Source organism: Macaca thibetana, chromosome 13 (genome assembly GCF_024542745.1).
Source record: "Macaca thibetana thibetana isolate TM-01 chromosome 13, ASM2454274v1, whole genome shotgun sequence".
Taxonomy (NCBI): Eukaryota; Metazoa; Chordata; class Mammalia; order Primates; family Cercopithecidae; genus Macaca; species Macaca thibetana.
Window position 1 is genome coordinate 38730223 of NC_065590.1, and position 17440 is coordinate 38747662.

The window sequence follows — 17440 nt, forward strand, 5'->3', positions numbered from 1 at the left end:
ATAATTTGGTCATAAGTGAAGAAAGACAACAAAGCCTTTAAACATCTTCAACAATTACATAAAAATTACCACTAGTTCTCCTTTTGTGTTTGCTATTTTAGAAGATCTTTATTTCTAAATATATCCAAACCATTTTCCCTCCCATTTATCTTCTATTCCTCCATCATTCTGGGCATTGAAAATAATTTCTATGCCAAGGAATCTCTTGAAACATTAAAGTCTAATCTACAAGTGACCTTTCTCCTTCAAAGAAAAAGAAAGAAAGAAAGAAAGAAAAAGAAAGAAAAAGAAAGAAAGAAAGAAGGAAAGAAAGAAAGAAAGAGCCCCTGTACATATTCTATTAGCTGCATCATGGCAGAAATAAGGATCTTTTGAAATTGCAAAAGGCATCTTTGAATGCTGTCTTTGGATGTTTGGAGGTTTGGTGGTTTTGTCTTATTCCCAGGAATAAAAGCAATTTGTGATTCAGAGATATCTGATGATCCTTTTTACAAAATTTTATTTTTAAATTTTTTTTAGAGACCAGGTCTTGCTTTGTCACCCAGGCTGCAGTGCAGTCGCACAATCATAGCTCACTGCGGCCTTGAACTCCTGGGCTCAAATGATTCTCCTGTCTCAGCCTTCCAGGTAAATGGTGATTACAGGCACACATGATGATCCATTTACCTGTCTTCCCTTTTAAAAATCACTTTGTGGCCGGGTGCGGTGGCTCACGCCTGAAATCCCAGCACTTTGGGAGGCCAAGGTGGGTGGATCACAAGGTCAAGAGATCGAGACCATCCTGGCCAATATGGTGAAACCCCATCTCTACTAAAAAATACAAAAATTAGCTGGGCATGGTGGCATGTGCCTGTAGTCCCAGCTACTCAGGAAGCTGAGGCAGGAGAATCACTTGAACCTGGGAGGCGGAGGTTGCAGTGAGCCGAGATTGTGTCACTACACTCCAGCCTGGCGACAGAGCGAGACTCCATCTCAAAAAAAAAAAAAAAAAAAAAAAAAAAAAAATTGTTTTGGGAATTTTTTTATATTGGTATATTATTTAGATTTATTTTTAAAATATATGTTCACATGTCCATTTTGAATAAGAATGCCTAATTCACTCTGATATTGATCCATGTGATTCAGGTTGGAAATTCAGTTCTGTAGCCAGAAGACTAAAATAATATCCTGAAATAAAATGGTTGCGGTTGCTGAGCCCAAGAAATTAAGAGGCTCTTCTGTGTTCCTCTTAGAGGCTGCAATTGGACCTTGCCTGGTTTTGCCCTGCTAGGTTTCAAAAGGTCTGTTGGAAAAAATAGAAGCATAGACCTTTAGAAGTGGAAGGGATGAAGCTTAGCCTTCATCTCTTCCAAGTTTCTCAGTTTAGAGATGAGAAAAACGCATCCCAGAGAGGAATTGTGATTTTTAGAAAATTTTTTCGGGTTGGGCATGGTGGCTCATGCCTGTAATCCCAGGACTTTGGGAGGCTGAGGTGGGCCAATCGTCTGAGGTCAGGAGCTAGAGACCAGTCTGGGCAACATGGTGAAACACATGGTGAAACCCTGTCTGTACAAAAAAATACAAAAATTAGCTGGGCATGGTGACACCCACTGTAATCCCAACTACTTGGGAGGCTAAGGCATGAGAATCACTTGAGCCTGGGAAGCGGAGGTTGCAGTGAGCCAAGATCATGCCACCGCACTCTAGCCTGGGCAACAGAGTGAGACTCTGTCTCAAAAACAAAAGAAAAATTTTTTGTTAGAGTGGAGGTCTGGCTCTGTTGCCCAGGCTAAAGTGCAGTGGCACAATCGTGGCTCACTGCAGCCTCAAACTTCTGGGCTCAAGAGATCCTCCAGCCTCAGCCTCTAGAGTCACTGGGATTATAGGCATGAGCCACTGCACTGGACTTTTTGCTCACTTTAAAAAGCCATTTTTAATTCAAGTTCACATTAACAATATTTATATTTGGTCAGCTCACGTCTGTAATCCCAGCACTTTGGAAGGTCAAGGCGGGCAGATCATGAGGTCAGGAGATTGAGACCATCCTGGTTAACACAGTGAAACCCCGTCTCTACTAAAAACAAAAAAAAAAATTAGCCTGGCGTGGTGGTGGACGCCTGTGGTCCCAGCTAATCGGGAGGCCAAGGCAGGAGAATGGCGTGAACCTGGGAGGCAGAGCTTGCAGTGAGCCTAGATCGCGCCACTGTACTCCAGCCTGGGCGACAGAGCGAGACTCCGTCTCAAAAAAAAAAAAAAAAAAAAAAAAAAAAAAAAAAAAAAAAATTATATCCTACCAACGGACTGGGACCCCAAAATGTGCTGTGATTGCTCTATCCACATGGTGGAGAAATTGGGGCAAAGTTTTAGTTTGTTCCCCTGAAAGGACTAAGAAAATGCAGAGCAAAATACAGAAAACTTAAAGACCTGAATTAGATTCACCAACCTCTGTATTAATAAAATACATTATCTGATTTTAAGAATGCATTGATTACTTCCTTTCATAAGAACTCTCTTATTTTTAAGAGACCAGATCTCATTCTGTTGCCCATGTTCAAGTGCAGTGGCTATTCACATGTACCATCATGGCGCACTGCAGCCTTGAACTCCTGGGCTCAAGCATTCTTCCTGCCTTAGCCTCACAGTTAACTGAGACTACACATCTGCACCACTGCACCCACCTCGGGACCCCCTTTCTCATCTTACAAGTCTGATAAACCAATGAGTGATCTTAATTCAAACACATTTGAAAAAGCCAAAGAGGAGAAATCAGATTCAAAGAATGATTGTTAAAATACCAAAACAGGATTTAATGATGTTTAGGACTGATCCTCACCCAGCCTCTGTGAGCATTTCTGAGGGATTTGTCCTTCAAGTAAACATCATATATTAACTGATGTTTGATACATTTTAGGATGATGACAAAAGCTAACTGCATTGAATTCAGTTTTAAATATCACTCCTTCTTAATTACAGGCCTGCCATCCTCCAACTGTGTTACTGTGAGAAGGACATCTATATGATGTTCTACTCAATCCATATATAGAAGCCACAACACCACAAGCACAAAGTGTTTCTTTTGAAAACTGTAAGCGACTTAAAATATATACACTTGATAATTTTGAACTATACAAATCAAAATAGAGATATATTCTTAGGATATCAAAGTCTGGTGTCCCAAATTCAGAGGCCCATTTTTTTATTCGTATAAATTTGGGGATACAAGTGTAGTTTTGATACATAGATAAATTACATAGTAATGAAGTCTGGGATTTTAGTGTAACCATCATCCAAATAGTGTATGTTGTACCCATTAAGTAATTTCTCATCCCTCACTTTCTTCCCAACCCTCCTGTCCTCCCATCTCCAGTGTCTGTTCTTCTAAACTCTATGTCAATGTGTACATAGTTTTTAGCTCTCACAAATGAGAATATGTGGTATTTGACTCTCAGAGTTATTTCATTTAAGATAATGGCCTCCAGTTCCATCCATGTTGCTGCAAAAGACATGATTTCATTCTTTTTTATGGCTAAGTATATATGGTATAGATATACACCACATTTTCTTTATCCAATCATCCACTGATGGAAACTTAGGTTGATTCTATATCTTTGCAATTGTGAATAGTGCCATAGATACCTACAAGTGCAGGTATCTTTTTGATATAATGATTTCCTTTCATTTGGGTATATACCCAGTAGTGGGATTGCTGGATCAAATGGTAGTTTTATTTTTAGTTTTCTGAGAAATCTCCACACTGTTTTTCATAGAGATTATACTAAATTTACATTCCCACCAACAGTGTATAAGTGTTCCCTTTTCTTGCCAACATCTGTTTTTTTAAAATAGCCATTCTGACTGATGTAAGATAATATCTCATTGTGATTTTAATTTGCATTTCTCTGATGATTAGTGATGCTGACCATTTATATGTCTCTTTTTGAAAAATGTCTGCTTATGTCTTTTGCCCACTTTTTAATGAGGTTACTTGGTTTTTGTTGTTGTTGAGTTGTCTGAGTTCCTTGTAGATTCTGGATATTAGTCCCTTGTCTGGTGCATGGTTTGCAAATATTTTCTACCATTGTTCAGGATGCCTGTTCACTCTGTTACTTATTTTGCAGTGCAAAAGTTTTTAGTTTAATCAAGTCCCATTTGTCTATTTTTGGTTTTGTAGCAATTGCTTTTGAGGTCTTAGTCATGAATTCTTTGCCAAGGCCAATGTTGGGAAAAGTTTTTGGTTAGGTTTACCTCTAGTATTTTTATATTTTCAGGTCTTATATTTAAATATTTAATCCATCTTAATTTTTATATATGGTGAGAGATAGGGTTCCACTTTCACTCTTCTACATATGGCAGTCCACATTTTCCCAGCACCATTTATTGCATAGCATGTCCCTTCCCCAATGTATGCTTTTGCCAATCCTGTCAAAGACCAGTTGGCTGTAGGTAAGTGGCTTTATTTCCAAATTCTCTATACTGTTGCATTGATCTATGTGTCTATTTTTAAACTAGTACCATCCTGTTTTGGTTACTCTTGCCATGTAATATAATTTGAAGTCCATTAATGTGATGGCTCCAGCTTTGTTCTTTGTGCTCAGGATTACTTTGGCTATTTGGGATCTTTTTTGGTTAATATTAATATTAGAATTGTTTTTTTCTAATTTTGTGAAACAATGAAGTTGGTATTTTGATAGGAATTGCATTGAATCTGTAGATTGCCCTGCTTTAGAAAATATGGCCATTTTAACAATATTGATTCTTCCAATCCATGAGCATGGGATGTTTCCATTTATTTGTGTCATCTACAATTTCTTTCATCAATGTTTTATAATTTTCCTCGTGGAGATCTTTCACCTTCTTGGTTAAATACATTCCTAGGAATCTTGTGCGGGGTTTTTTGTTTTGTTTTGTTTTTTGTAGCTATCCTAAATGGAATTGACTTCTTGATTTGGTTCTTAGCTTGGTTGTTATTGGTGTATAAAAATGCAACTGGGCCGGGCGTGGTGGCTCACGCCTGTAATCCCAGCACTCTGGGAGGCTGAGGTGGGCAGATCATGACGTCAGGAGATCGAGACCATCTTGGCTAACACGGTGAAAACACATCTCTACTAAAAATACAAAAAATTAGCTGGGCGTGGTGGCGGGCGCCTGTAGTCCCAGCTGAGGCAGGAGAATGGCATGAACCTGGGAGGCGGAGCTTGCAGTGAGCCGAGATCACACCACTGCACTCCAGCTGGGGTGACAGAGCGAGACTTGGTCTCAAAAAAAAAAAAAAAAAAAAAAGCAACTGATTTGTAAACACTGATCTTGTATCTTGAAATGTTACTAAATCACTTATTAAATCTAGGAGTCTTTGGAGGAGTCTTTAAAGTTTTCTAGGTATAAGATCATATTGCTAGCAAATAATTTGACTTCCTCTTTTAAAATTTGGATGCCTTTTATTTTTTCTCTTGTCTGATTGATCTGGCTAGGACGTCACATGTATGTTGTTTTTTAAAAAAATTATGGCCGGGCGCGGTGGCTCACGCCTGTAATCCCAGCACTTTGGGAGGCTGAGGCGGGCGGATCACAAGGTCAGGAGATCGAGACCACGGTGAAACCCCATCTCTACTAAAAATACAAAAAATTAGCCGGGCGCGGTTGTGGGCGCCTGTAGTCCCAGCTACTCGGGAGGCTGAGGCAGGAGAATGGCGTGAACCCGGGAGGCGGAGCTTGCAGTGAGCCGAGATCGCGCCACTGCACTCCAGCCTGGGCGACAGAGCGAGACTCCGTCTCAAAAAAAAAAAAAAAAAAATTATGTCACATTTAAGGATAATTATTTATATTGTTATTGTAAATAAATGAAAGCTTGCCATGCTAAGATTTTGATAATCAAGTTTAGTCTGTTTTTATTTAGGAACAAATTGTTTACCTCGATTTAAAAAGTTCCCTTACCATTATAAATTAAGAACAACTTCAAAATATGGATAGCATCTCAAGTACAGAACCAACCTGATAAAAAGTTCCAAATATGAAATCTAAGTTTTAAATGAAATTTGTGTCTAAAACCAATGTATCACCATAGTACAACTTATTATCATCTAGCTTTTAAAGAAGACTTTCAAAAAAATTAAAATGGACTTTTTGAATAGTTACCAGTTAAGGATAATGTAGTTTTGAGGAAGAAGGTATTTCTTTTAGCTTTCTGTATTGGAAAGTGTGAAATACAAATGATAATGTTCAATAGAAAGTAATGAAATGTTTTCACATTTCAAAAATCACTGAGATCTCTGGCTTTATTCAATAATGACCTTATTAATAACAAATAGTAAGTAAATCATTCCTTTAAAAATAAAGGCTTTAACCTATAACATGACCTCACCCACATCCCAAATGCTCTAGTAGCCTTTCCAGATAAGAGAAGTCTGTACAAAGGCCATAAAACAAAACAAAACAAAACCTCTCCCTATTCTATGTTTTCTTATAATATGTTTCCTTTTTTAGGCTGTTTCATTTATGAGCTGCTTATTGCCTCTTTTGATCTCTATAATGGGCTTTATGGATTTTATTAAAAGAGTAACCGTTAAACTTGTGAAACTGGAGATATGAGTAATAAAAATGGATTTTTAAAACCTTTTTCTGCTCAGATTTTCATTTCACTACCTTATTCTCAGATTTTCATTTTAATTACTTCTCAGATTTTTATTTCAATGTCGTATTTCATATATACAACCAACAACTTTGAAATAACAAAACAGTATTTGGCAGGATTACATGTTCAAGCAATGGAACCAAAGCAAGATTGTGGTTTAAACAAAAAACGACAGTTTAAAAGATCATTTTCTTACTCCACATATCTGCTTCCCATATATCTTGGAAATACACTTATTTATTTATTGTATAAGCAATATTGTAATTCTTAAAAAATTTACTATTGCATAATATCATCTAATGAGCAGAAACTTGTTTGGAAACAATAGAGAAGATTGTATTTCTGCCATTTCTACATAATAGCCCAAAATGTTCTAAATGAGAAAATATTGGTGAATTTGTGGTCATGAATGTCTTAAAATGTCTCCATGATTTGACTGTTTTGACAAAGTCAAAGAAATTGGACCATTATTTCTTTTCTCAAGGCAACTTCTGGGCTTATTGGATGACAGACAAATTGCCCAAGTAGCTTTAGTATGACCTTCTGGTACTGTTCTTTACGGAGGGAATTGGCTTTTATTTACACATGGTTCTTAGGCTTAGGTTCAGGTACCTTGAACCACGGTTACCAGAGCTCTCCAAAACTTAATGCGTTACGTGAACACAAGATTTGATGAGAGAAACAGTTACAAAACAGCATGATCCTATTTTATTTTAAAAAGAAAATGAAAAATATAATGAAATGTATAATGCGTGTGTATACACACCCGCACCCCCTGCCCCCCGCCGCCCCATAGTTATGCACCAAGTGGCAGTATAACATAGTGGTGAAAAGGTTGGGTTTTGGAGTCACACAGATCTAGGTTAAACTTCCAGCCCCAGCACTTAATCTCCACTCTTCTTAGACTCAGTCAACTGAGAAGACTTAAAAATAGTACATGGTAGAGGCTTCAAAGTGCTTAAAATTGTGTCTTTATAAACTATGAATACTCATTCCCACGCTCTTCCAGCCATACCTGTGATTCTTCGTTCCACGCTAACCAGCCAGGCTCAGATCTCTCAATGCTTCTCCACCAATATTGGGTCCTGGAGTATGCTGTTGTGGTTCAAAGTTCTTAAACTCAGTGTTCATAGTGTCTAACCTGCCTACCCATCACTGTCTAAACATCCTGTAGATCTTTTTTAGCCAATGCCTAAGTTACTCTATTATAAGAACATGCCCATCTCTACCACTCCTTGATTTGAGTCTTCTGAGACTCCTCTCATGACCTCAACTTCATAAATCCTTATTCTTAAACACATCCTTTGAACACCAGGATCTTTTTGTTTAGGTCTCCAAAGACTAATCTTTTTCTCAAAGCATCTGCTAAAGGCAAATGATTCAACATCTTTGGTGTCCAGATTAATGCAGTTTTATTGTACACTAAGAATATCCATTACTAATTAGACCTTGGATATTTACATATTTAGATTTAATTTAAAATGAATACCATTATGCAGTGTTTCATTTTATGCAATCTCTCTTTATGATATACCATTAAGAAGAGTTTCTTGTGTTGCTGTGTAACTTAGATAAAAATAAGCTGGGTGTGGTGGCTCATACCTGTAATCTCAGCACTTTGGGAGGCTGAGGCAGGCAGATCACTTGAGATCAGAAGTTCAAGACCATTCTGGCCAACATGGTAAAACCATGTCTCTACTAAAATTACATAAATTAGCCAGGTGTGGTGGCACGCACCTGTAATCTCACCTACTGGGGAGGCTGAGGCACGAGAATCACTTGAACCTGGGAGGTGGAGGTTGCAGTGAGCCGAGATTGTACCATTGCACTCCAGCCAGGGTGACAGAGTGAGACCCTGTCGCCAAAAAAAAAAAAAAAAAAAAAAAGATTAAAAATAGGAAATGTAATCACATTTAAAGAAGGACCATAGGGTCTAATGTTTCTAAGTTAGAAGAAAGGTCTTTTTTCTATAACATCAGTTTTTTAAACGAAAAGCAGATTACAAAATATCACAGCGGGCAGTACTCTTACTTTGTAATTTATCCAATTACCTAACAGGGGAGGTTCTGTTCAGTCATACCAAATGTTTACACAACATTGTAGACAGCACAATCAATTTTAAAGTGCTTTCTGTTACCTGCTTTCTGCAAATAAAACCATCCTCTGGCTCTTGGGTAGATCCACTATAATTGCTAATTTCAGTGCTTTATAGGATCTCATAAAAAGAAGCAAGGATAGAAGACTGGGTTGGAAACAGGTGTAGGGTGGGGATTTCAAAGCTCAGAATTTGAGATTAGTGTAGGCAAGAAAGGAGGGATGATGGCCAGAAAGCATACAGCTCCAGCATGAGTTTCTGGAAGGACCTGATTGTAATCGTTATGCTGGAGGCTCTATTGCTTCTTCATTCTTCACACTTCACTATTCCCCATTGTTTTTTGAAAAGTCTTTTTTTTTCTTGGCAAACCACCCTTATACAGATGCTGACAATGGGAAAAGACACAGGGCCCTGCTAATCGTAAAGACACTGATTTATAGTAAAAGTAAGAATCTTTTCTTCTTAGGCAGGGTAACTAATGACTATAGTGATGTCTTGGAACTAAAATGAGCAGCAATTTTAATATATAATGGGAAAAACAAATTGAAACTAAGCAAAATCACCATTGACAAAATTTGTGCCTAAAGTGGAATGGGCCCTGAAACTCTACTTTTTTTTAATATAGGTAATTTGTTTACATGTTAATGCCTCTCTTCCTTCAGATTTGTCACTTGAGTGGTTAACAGAACTTTTTGATTTTGTGAGGAAATGAACATGCTCTTTAAAAATCAAAGAACATGTAGAATTCACTGAAAAAAAAAACTCATTTACCAAACATTTCATTTTTATTCAAAAATACACACTTTTAAATATTTTCTTAGAAATGCAACCAACTTCCTCATTCTGATAAAATGCACAAAATGCATTTACAATGCAATTTTCAGCTCTGACCTTGAGAATTTTAGCACTAGTGCAATTTGCCATTTATGCAAAAATAAGTTCTACTTACAATATTATAAATTGTATGTATCTTATACAAAGTTATAAATTCTTTTCAAAAGAGTAGACTATTTTTTAAAGCACACTGATTAATTTTTGTGATATAATTTTGAACAAGGAGGCATGGCTCATTTACTATACCTTAACAATTTACAATATCATATATGCAGAAATTACATCATATGTATTTATTTCTACAACTACATTTCTTCAAAATATACCTTTTTGATTACTCTTATTTTCCTGGAAGAACAGCATTGTAGATAATATGCTAGTGAATATTTTGAGTTTGGTTCCAACAAGTTTGCCCTAAAATAAAAAACAAATGTATATGACAAGTTTAATTATTACAAAGAGAACTGATATAAGCAGTCAATTCTTTCTTATAAAAGATATTTCTAATTTAGAATATTGCACAAGGAAGAATCTGTTCTACCAGGAAAACAGAAGGAATTAACTACTTAGAATTTAAATCAGACTTGTAACTATATCTAGTTATGATATTACTTTTGTTGAAGCAAATCCTTCTATTACATTCATAGAACACAGATATAGAGGAACAACATTGCAGTTAACTTTAGGTACAAATGAGTGGCTGGTTTTATTTTCTGTCAATTGCTTTACTTAGGGTACCATGGAGAGAAAGAACAACATAATATAAAATTTTGCATAATTTTTTCTTCATTTTCAGATGGAGTCTCGCTCTGTCACCCAGGCTGGAGTGCAGTGGCGCGATCTTGGCTCACTGCAAGCTCCGCCTCCCGGGTTCATGCCATTCTCCTGCCTCAGTCTCCCGAGTAGCTGGGGCTACAGGTGCCTGCCACCATGCCTGGCTAATTTTTTGTATTTTTAGTAGAGATGGGTTTTCACCATGTTAGGCAGGATGGTCTCGATCTCCTGACCTCATGATCCACTCGCCTCAGCCCCCCAAAAAAATTTTGCATAATTTTTAGAATGGTGTATGTGCTTGGACAGAGAAACGCTGTAAAGCAATGTATATGACATATAAACATTTTATAACCAATGCATTTGTGGTTTATGTGTGTTATTGATACAAATTATAACAAAATAACACATGCAGTTGACCCTATATCATATGACATTTTCAGACCATATTATCTTCAATTGTTTTTAAAAAAATCTCTGAAGACGTCATTTGTCAGTTGTATGGGTAGCTCATTATGTGGCCTTAATGTAGTATTTGCATACTTCATTTGACCCTTCATTGAAAAAATGATTGATAAATTAGTTTTGCTTATTTTTAAGGTAAAAATGAAGTTTTTGATGAATCAGATTAATTATTCAATAGTAGATAAAGTAGGCAATGTCAAGTAAGAATTAACCCATGTTCCATAAGCAAAAGTTTTCATTAATTTACTATTTTGCCTTCAAGTCTAGTCATTGAATATATATACATGCAATTTTCAGCATAGAAGTCATAGATTAATAATAAGAAAAAATAGTTCTTAATTAACTAGGATACCTATATATTAAGGATATGAGCTTTTTAGTTGTCATCCATATGTTGTATTTTCTCCCATACACAGGATGAAAAACAAACTTCAAAAATGCCACAAATGGAATCAAAAGTCAAACTATAAACTTGGCAGAATCATCCTAACAAATGTATGGGGATCATATCCTTCATATACAAAATGTATAGACAAATTTCCCCAAGAAAAGTGGGCACTGAACAGGTAAGTCACAGGGATATATTCTTAGTGGTTGATGTAAAAGGTCAAAACTTTGGAAAACTGTTCAATATTACCATAAAACCAAGAAATGCAAATTAAGATGAGATGCCACTTGTTTAAAAGCCTACATTTAAAGGAAATATCAATATATAGTTTGTATAGTTGTGGGAAAATGGGTGCTTCTTGTTTTTTGTAAATTCTTGGATAATTCATTTAGGCAAGAATCCTGTTAATGGGGATTCTGCTAGGGATAATAAAATTGATAAAATTATGGATATTAGTCATGTCAGTTTGTTTCAGGCACGGGATAGTAATAGGGTTGTGGTGCCTGAATTCAGGTTGAGTGCTAGGAATGCAGTAGTTGTAAGAATAAAATAAATAATTAGGTTAAAGATGGTAATATTTGGGTTATATATTAGTACCGCTATTATTCAGCCTATATGGGTGTACAAATTTACGGGGGCACAAACTTTAAAAAATCTTTATGCCTGGCTGGGTGCAGTGGCCCACACCTATAGCCCCAGAACTTTAGGAGGCTGAGGAAGGCTGATTTCTTGAGCTCAGGAGTTTGGGACCAGCCTGGGCAACATGGCAAAACCCCCTCTCTACAAAAAAAATACAAAAGTTAGCCGGGTATGGTGGCACGCACCTGCGGTCCCAGCTACTTGTGAGGCTAAGGAGGGAGCACTGCTTGAGCTCAGGAAGCTGAGGCTGCAGTGAGTTGCAATTGTGTCAGTGCACTCCAGCCTGGCCACAAAGTGGGACCTTGTCAAAGATAAACATATCATTGTCTATAACAGAAAAAAACTGAAAACAACCAAAATCAAAATTTATAAGGGATTTGTTAAATAAATTAAGGCATATAGTAATATAATTGGATATATAAAATCAAAAATATTCATAAAGAATATTGAAAGATGTAAGGAACATTCCCCAAATATTAAGTGGAAAAGCATTTAATAAAACAGTATATCACCAATAAATACATCGCTATACATTATATATATATGAGATTGACTGTACATCCAAATATAAATAATGATTATGGTGTTACGATTACAGACGGTTTTCCTTTCTTTACCCTTTTCCATATTTAAAACATCTTCTATAATAACCATGTTAATGATCCAATACTGTTTCCCCTAAGGATATTTCAGAATTAAGCTATTCCATTTATGCCACTAAACAATTATGCAGTGTCCAGAGTCAGGCGAAAGAGAAACAGGCTTACTCAAAAACAATAGCACAATGTTCAGAGTACTTTCTTCTAGTGGAAACAACAGAAGTAAAGGACATGCAAAGACATGTCCTACAAAGACATATATTACTAATGCCTAATATATGGCCTCAGTGTCCCCTGCTCTGTATACATCCCCACCTAGAAAATGCCACCCTAAGTTATGTTCTCATCATTGTTTACTCACAACTGAATGGCACTGCAGTGGCATTGGCTCCTTATTCCCAAGAGGAGTCAGTGGGGACTTTTGAGGTCTGCCATCCAAAACCAATTAATCCCTAGTACATGTGAGTTATAGTTTGAAAATAACGTTCCCTTTTCTAGTGGTCAGCCTGATCCTGGAGTATATACCTTTTCAAGTATCAGATGAGTTAAGCTAATGAATGAATATTCTACACCAAACCAATCTTCTTTGACTAGTTTACTCATTTTCTTTCCTTCCAAAAATAGCTTGTACTCTTATTTTTTCTTTGGAAGCTACAGTCTACCATCAAAGGTCCCTGAGAAAAATTTTGACAATTGAAAGAACTGGATTCAGTATATTCATGCACAAAGTCCTGATTCAGTACTAAGAAATGCTATTTTTATATTTTTAGATAGAATAAACAACTGAAATCCTAATCCTTTATTAAAGATCTCTTAAGAATTGTTGTGAGGTGACCCAAATATCCCTTACCACATGCCCTCTGCATTTTAAAATTTTTCTTTTTTCTTTTTTTTTGAGATGGAGTCTTGCTCTGTCACCAGGCTGGAGTGCGTTGGTGCTATCTTGGCTCACTGCAACCTCTGCCTCCCGGGTTCTAGCAATTCCCCTGCCTCAGCCTCCCAAGTAGCTGGGACTACAGGTGTGCGCCACCACACCTGGCTAATTTTTTATATTTTAGTGGAGACAGGGTTTCACCATGTGGGCCAGGATGGTCTCAATCTCCTGACCTCATGATCTACCCACTTTGGCCTCCCAAAGTGCTGGGATTATAGGTGTGAACCACCATGCCTGGCCATTAAAAATTTTTCTATAGTGTTCTGATTGCTACTTGAAATCTATCTTAAGGCTGTGGGTAAAATGTGAAAATTGGATTATAGGGAAAAATAAAAATCTTTCATGAAAACAAAGTACAATTTCTGAAGTAAATTAACTATTAATTTTATGCAGTTGCTAAAATATTTTTATAAATTAAAAATTTTCTATTACATTTGTTGCAAAATATCTTTTTATATTGTAATATATTGTTTAACTGACACATTTTAATAAAGAATACATGGGTTTTGGTAAAAGTACTGATAATATTCTTTAACATTTGTCTTCAGTCTCTCATATATAAAACATCTAATATATATTTTCTGATATTAGTATGTTTTCATTTGCTTGAATATATTTTTCTGTCTTTTTTTTTTTTGAGATGGAGTCTTGCTGTTGCCCAGACTGGAGTGCAGTGGCGTGGTATCAACTCACTGCAACCTCCGCCTCCCAGGTTCAAGCGATTCTCCTGCCTCAGCTTCCTGAGTAGCTGGGATTACAGGCACGCACCACCATGCCTGGCTAATTTTTGTATTTTTAGTAGAGACGGGGTTTCACCATGTTGGTCAGGCTGGTCTGGAACTCCTGACCTCGTGATCCGCCCACCTTGGCCTCCCAAAGTGCTGGGATTACAGGTGTGAGCCACCATGCCTGGCCCTCTTTTTTTTTTTTTTTTCCCAAACGGGTTTTAATTGCATGTTTGTTCAAATTGTTAAGAGTACTTAAGGCAGTTTAAATTAACTCATTATATTGGAAACGTTCCTATCTTTGTAATAAACAGGCATTACATTAGTGGTTGGTGGTGAACACTTTGAGGCAAAGAACTTACATGAGTACTGCCCAATAGAACTTTCTGCAATGTCCAATACCGTAGCCACTAGGTATGCAGCTATTGAGCACTTGAAATGTAGTTAACAAGACAGAACTGAATTTTTATTCATTTAAATTAATGTAAACCTAAATAGCTAAAAGTGGCTATTGACTATCACATTAGGCAACTTAGGCTAGATGACTATCCAAAATTCACACAGGAATGGCCTGGAACCAGAAGTGAGATTAGAACTAGGGTCTTACTCCAGTCACTGATTCATGTGTGGAGCTAAGCATGCAGATAGTTTTGAGTGCATACATGCATTAGTGGGTCAACAAGTATGACAGATAGGTATTCTCCAGTGCCATAATAGTTTTGTTTTACATTTACATCATATTTTCTGTTATGTTTAAGAAGATGGTATAAAGTACTCTTACTAAACTAGTAAAATGGAAATCCTATCAAAGTCCAAATAACCAGGCTTTTTCTTGGTATTCACTTTTATGTGATAAAGACCAAATAAATGAGACAGACTTTTAATTCAGATAAACAACATCATGACATAATCTAGTACACCTCAATGGACACCTCCATCTGTCTTGGTCCTCTCTGACCACACTGCTGGACTCCCCTAGCCACTAGATGATGTTGATCAACCTTTGATCTTGAATTCCTCCCTTTCAGCTTCCAGTGTATCTTTACTGGGTCTTCTGACCCCCTGGTTTGTTCGTCATCTTTCCTATCACTTCTTTTTCCTTCTGCCACTCAAATGTAGGTGCTCCCTTTAGTTCTGCCTTAACCCAGGTCTATACTGTTTAAACTCTCTGATTTCTGTCCTCTCTTTTTTATGTAGATTTTTATGTAGATAATTACCCAACTGTAATGTACTTATATATGAAAAAATAATTAGCATAGAAAAAGAATAAAGCTCATTATGTAAAGAGTGTTAACAAACCGTGTTTAAAAACACCGTGGACTTTTCTTCTAACACACAAAATTAGATGTGAATGCAAGAGGTTTAGGAATAAATCTTATGAAGTATTTTTCTTTCCTTTTCTTTTTGTTCCAGTGCATAGTATAGAAACAACTTATGTAACTAATTTACCATATAATTTTTTTATTAGGAAACTAATTTAAAAACTGTCCTAATTTGTATTTCATCTAAAAAGTAAGTGATAGAAGGCTTAATTTTGAACAAATTCAATATTCTTAATTCTCTTGTAGGAATTGGAAAAGTTGCATACAGTCCATAATTTTAAAAGTAGTTATATTTACGATTTAAGAAAAAAAACCCATCTAGTACTTGGAATACATTTTTTTCCCAAATGCATTAATTCAAAAAGATACATATATTTAAGAGTATTATTTTCTACTATTGAACTTTTAGTAGCAAATATACAGAATTTCAGCTACATTATAATTTAAGGAGGCTTTCTGCAGGAAGGCCATTGTTTATAGAACTCTTTGTGAAATGGTTTCTATGGAGAAATGAGTTTCCAAGATGGAATTTAGATCCTTGGCAAAAACCTCTGCTGCTTAACAGGAAGGGAATGACCCACTTCTCTTGGCATCTCAGGTGCCTGGGAACCCTTTCTCAACCACACCCTGGAGCAGAGGGTTAGCTTACATTCCCGTGTTCACCTCACTACAAAAAAGAATTCTGGAAGGAAGGTGATCTATTCCCTATGCAATCTCAGTGTCCACTGAGAAGGAAACCTTGTGGTATGGAACTATGTGGCAAAAAGGTACAAAGTATTCTTATACCTGGAATTCTTAACCTGGGGCATGCATTTTATCTAAGAGGAGAGGCTGAAGTTTCCTCCAACTTTCCGTTTTAAAAAGGAACAGACATTGCTTTCAAGTGGGTTTTTTTTTGTTTTTTTTGTTTGTTTGTTTGTTTTTTGAGACGGAGTCTCGCTCTGTCGCCCAGGCTGGAGTGCAGTGGCGTGATATTGGCTCACTGCAAGCTCCCCCTCCAGGGTTCACGCCATTCTCCTGCATCAGCCTCCCGAGTAGCTGGGACTACAGGTGACTGCCACCACGCCGGGCTAATTTTTGTATTTTTAGTAGAGATGGGGTTTCACCGTGTTAGCCAGGATGGTCTCCATTTCCTGACCTCGTGAATCGCCCGCTTTGGCCTCCCAAAGTGCTGGGATTACAGGTGTGAGCCACTGCGCCTGGCTTCAAGTGGTTTTAACTGACTTTCATTTTTAATTGGCATTTTCTTCCTATGTACAAGAGTAGAAAAATCAAACATAGTTTCTAGTTGATGTTAGTAAGTATAATCATTACTAAAAGTGGCCATTTGGGGAGTAATGCTGTAAAGAATACCTTAGACAACTACAGAAAAGGTAATTTGTTTCTCCTGCAACCCTTAAATATTATATATGAATTAATGGCAGTGATCAGTCCTTTAAGAATAAGGCAACTTTCTGGATGTCACTATTATCTTAAAGGTCTACGGAGGAAATAATATCCTGTGACATTTCTAACTTCCTAATGGTAATTGTGGAGGCACAGAAGCCTGAGGCTGGCTGCCTATGGTCAAACATGACTGTAAATATTACCCTCTTTTTTTTTTTTTTTTTGAGACAGTCTTGCTCTGTTGCCCAGGCTGCAATGGTGGTGCGATCTTGGCTCACTGCAACCTCCATCTCCCAGGTTCAAGCGATTCTCCTGCCTCAGCCTCCCAAGTAACTGCGATTACAGGTACATGCTAAAACACCCAGCTAATTTTTGTATTTTTAGTAGAGACAGTGTTTAACCAGTTTGGCCAGGCTGATCTCGAACTCCTGACCTCAGGTGATCCACTCACGTTGGCCTCCCAAAGTGCTGGGATTACAGGCGTAATCCACTTGACCTGGTCTACCCTGTTTCTTAAAACTTTCTTTTCCTTTAATTTTTTTTCTACCTAGCAGCTTTATTATTATCTCTGGGTCTCTTCTTTCTCCTATCACTAATAAGGAAAACTTTGAAGATTTCATTTTAATCTGTTTTACAGTTGATTCCCATATCTCTATTCCTTTCTAACCTGCACTT

General features: G+C 37.0%; 2 protein-coding genes across 2 annotated transcripts in view; both read left to right on the forward strand.

Moving 5' to 3' along the window:
• C1D (C1D nuclear receptor corepressor) overlaps nucleotides 1-17440 on the forward strand; it is a 377915-nt gene that overhangs the window by 147000 nt on the left and 213475 nt on the right. The window lies entirely within an intron of this gene.
• The window catches only part of PPP3R1 (protein phosphatase 3 regulatory subunit B, alpha), a 77208-nt gene continuing 75715 nt past the window's right edge, over nucleotides 15948-17440 (forward strand). Inside the window, exon 1 of the mRNA XM_050754523.1 lies at nucleotides 15948-16146. Within this exon, the coding sequence (XP_050610480.1) occupies nucleotides 16087-16146 (60 nt within the window). The 5' untranslated portion in view covers nucleotides 15948-16086. The remainder of the gene's footprint in view (nucleotides 16147-17440) is intronic.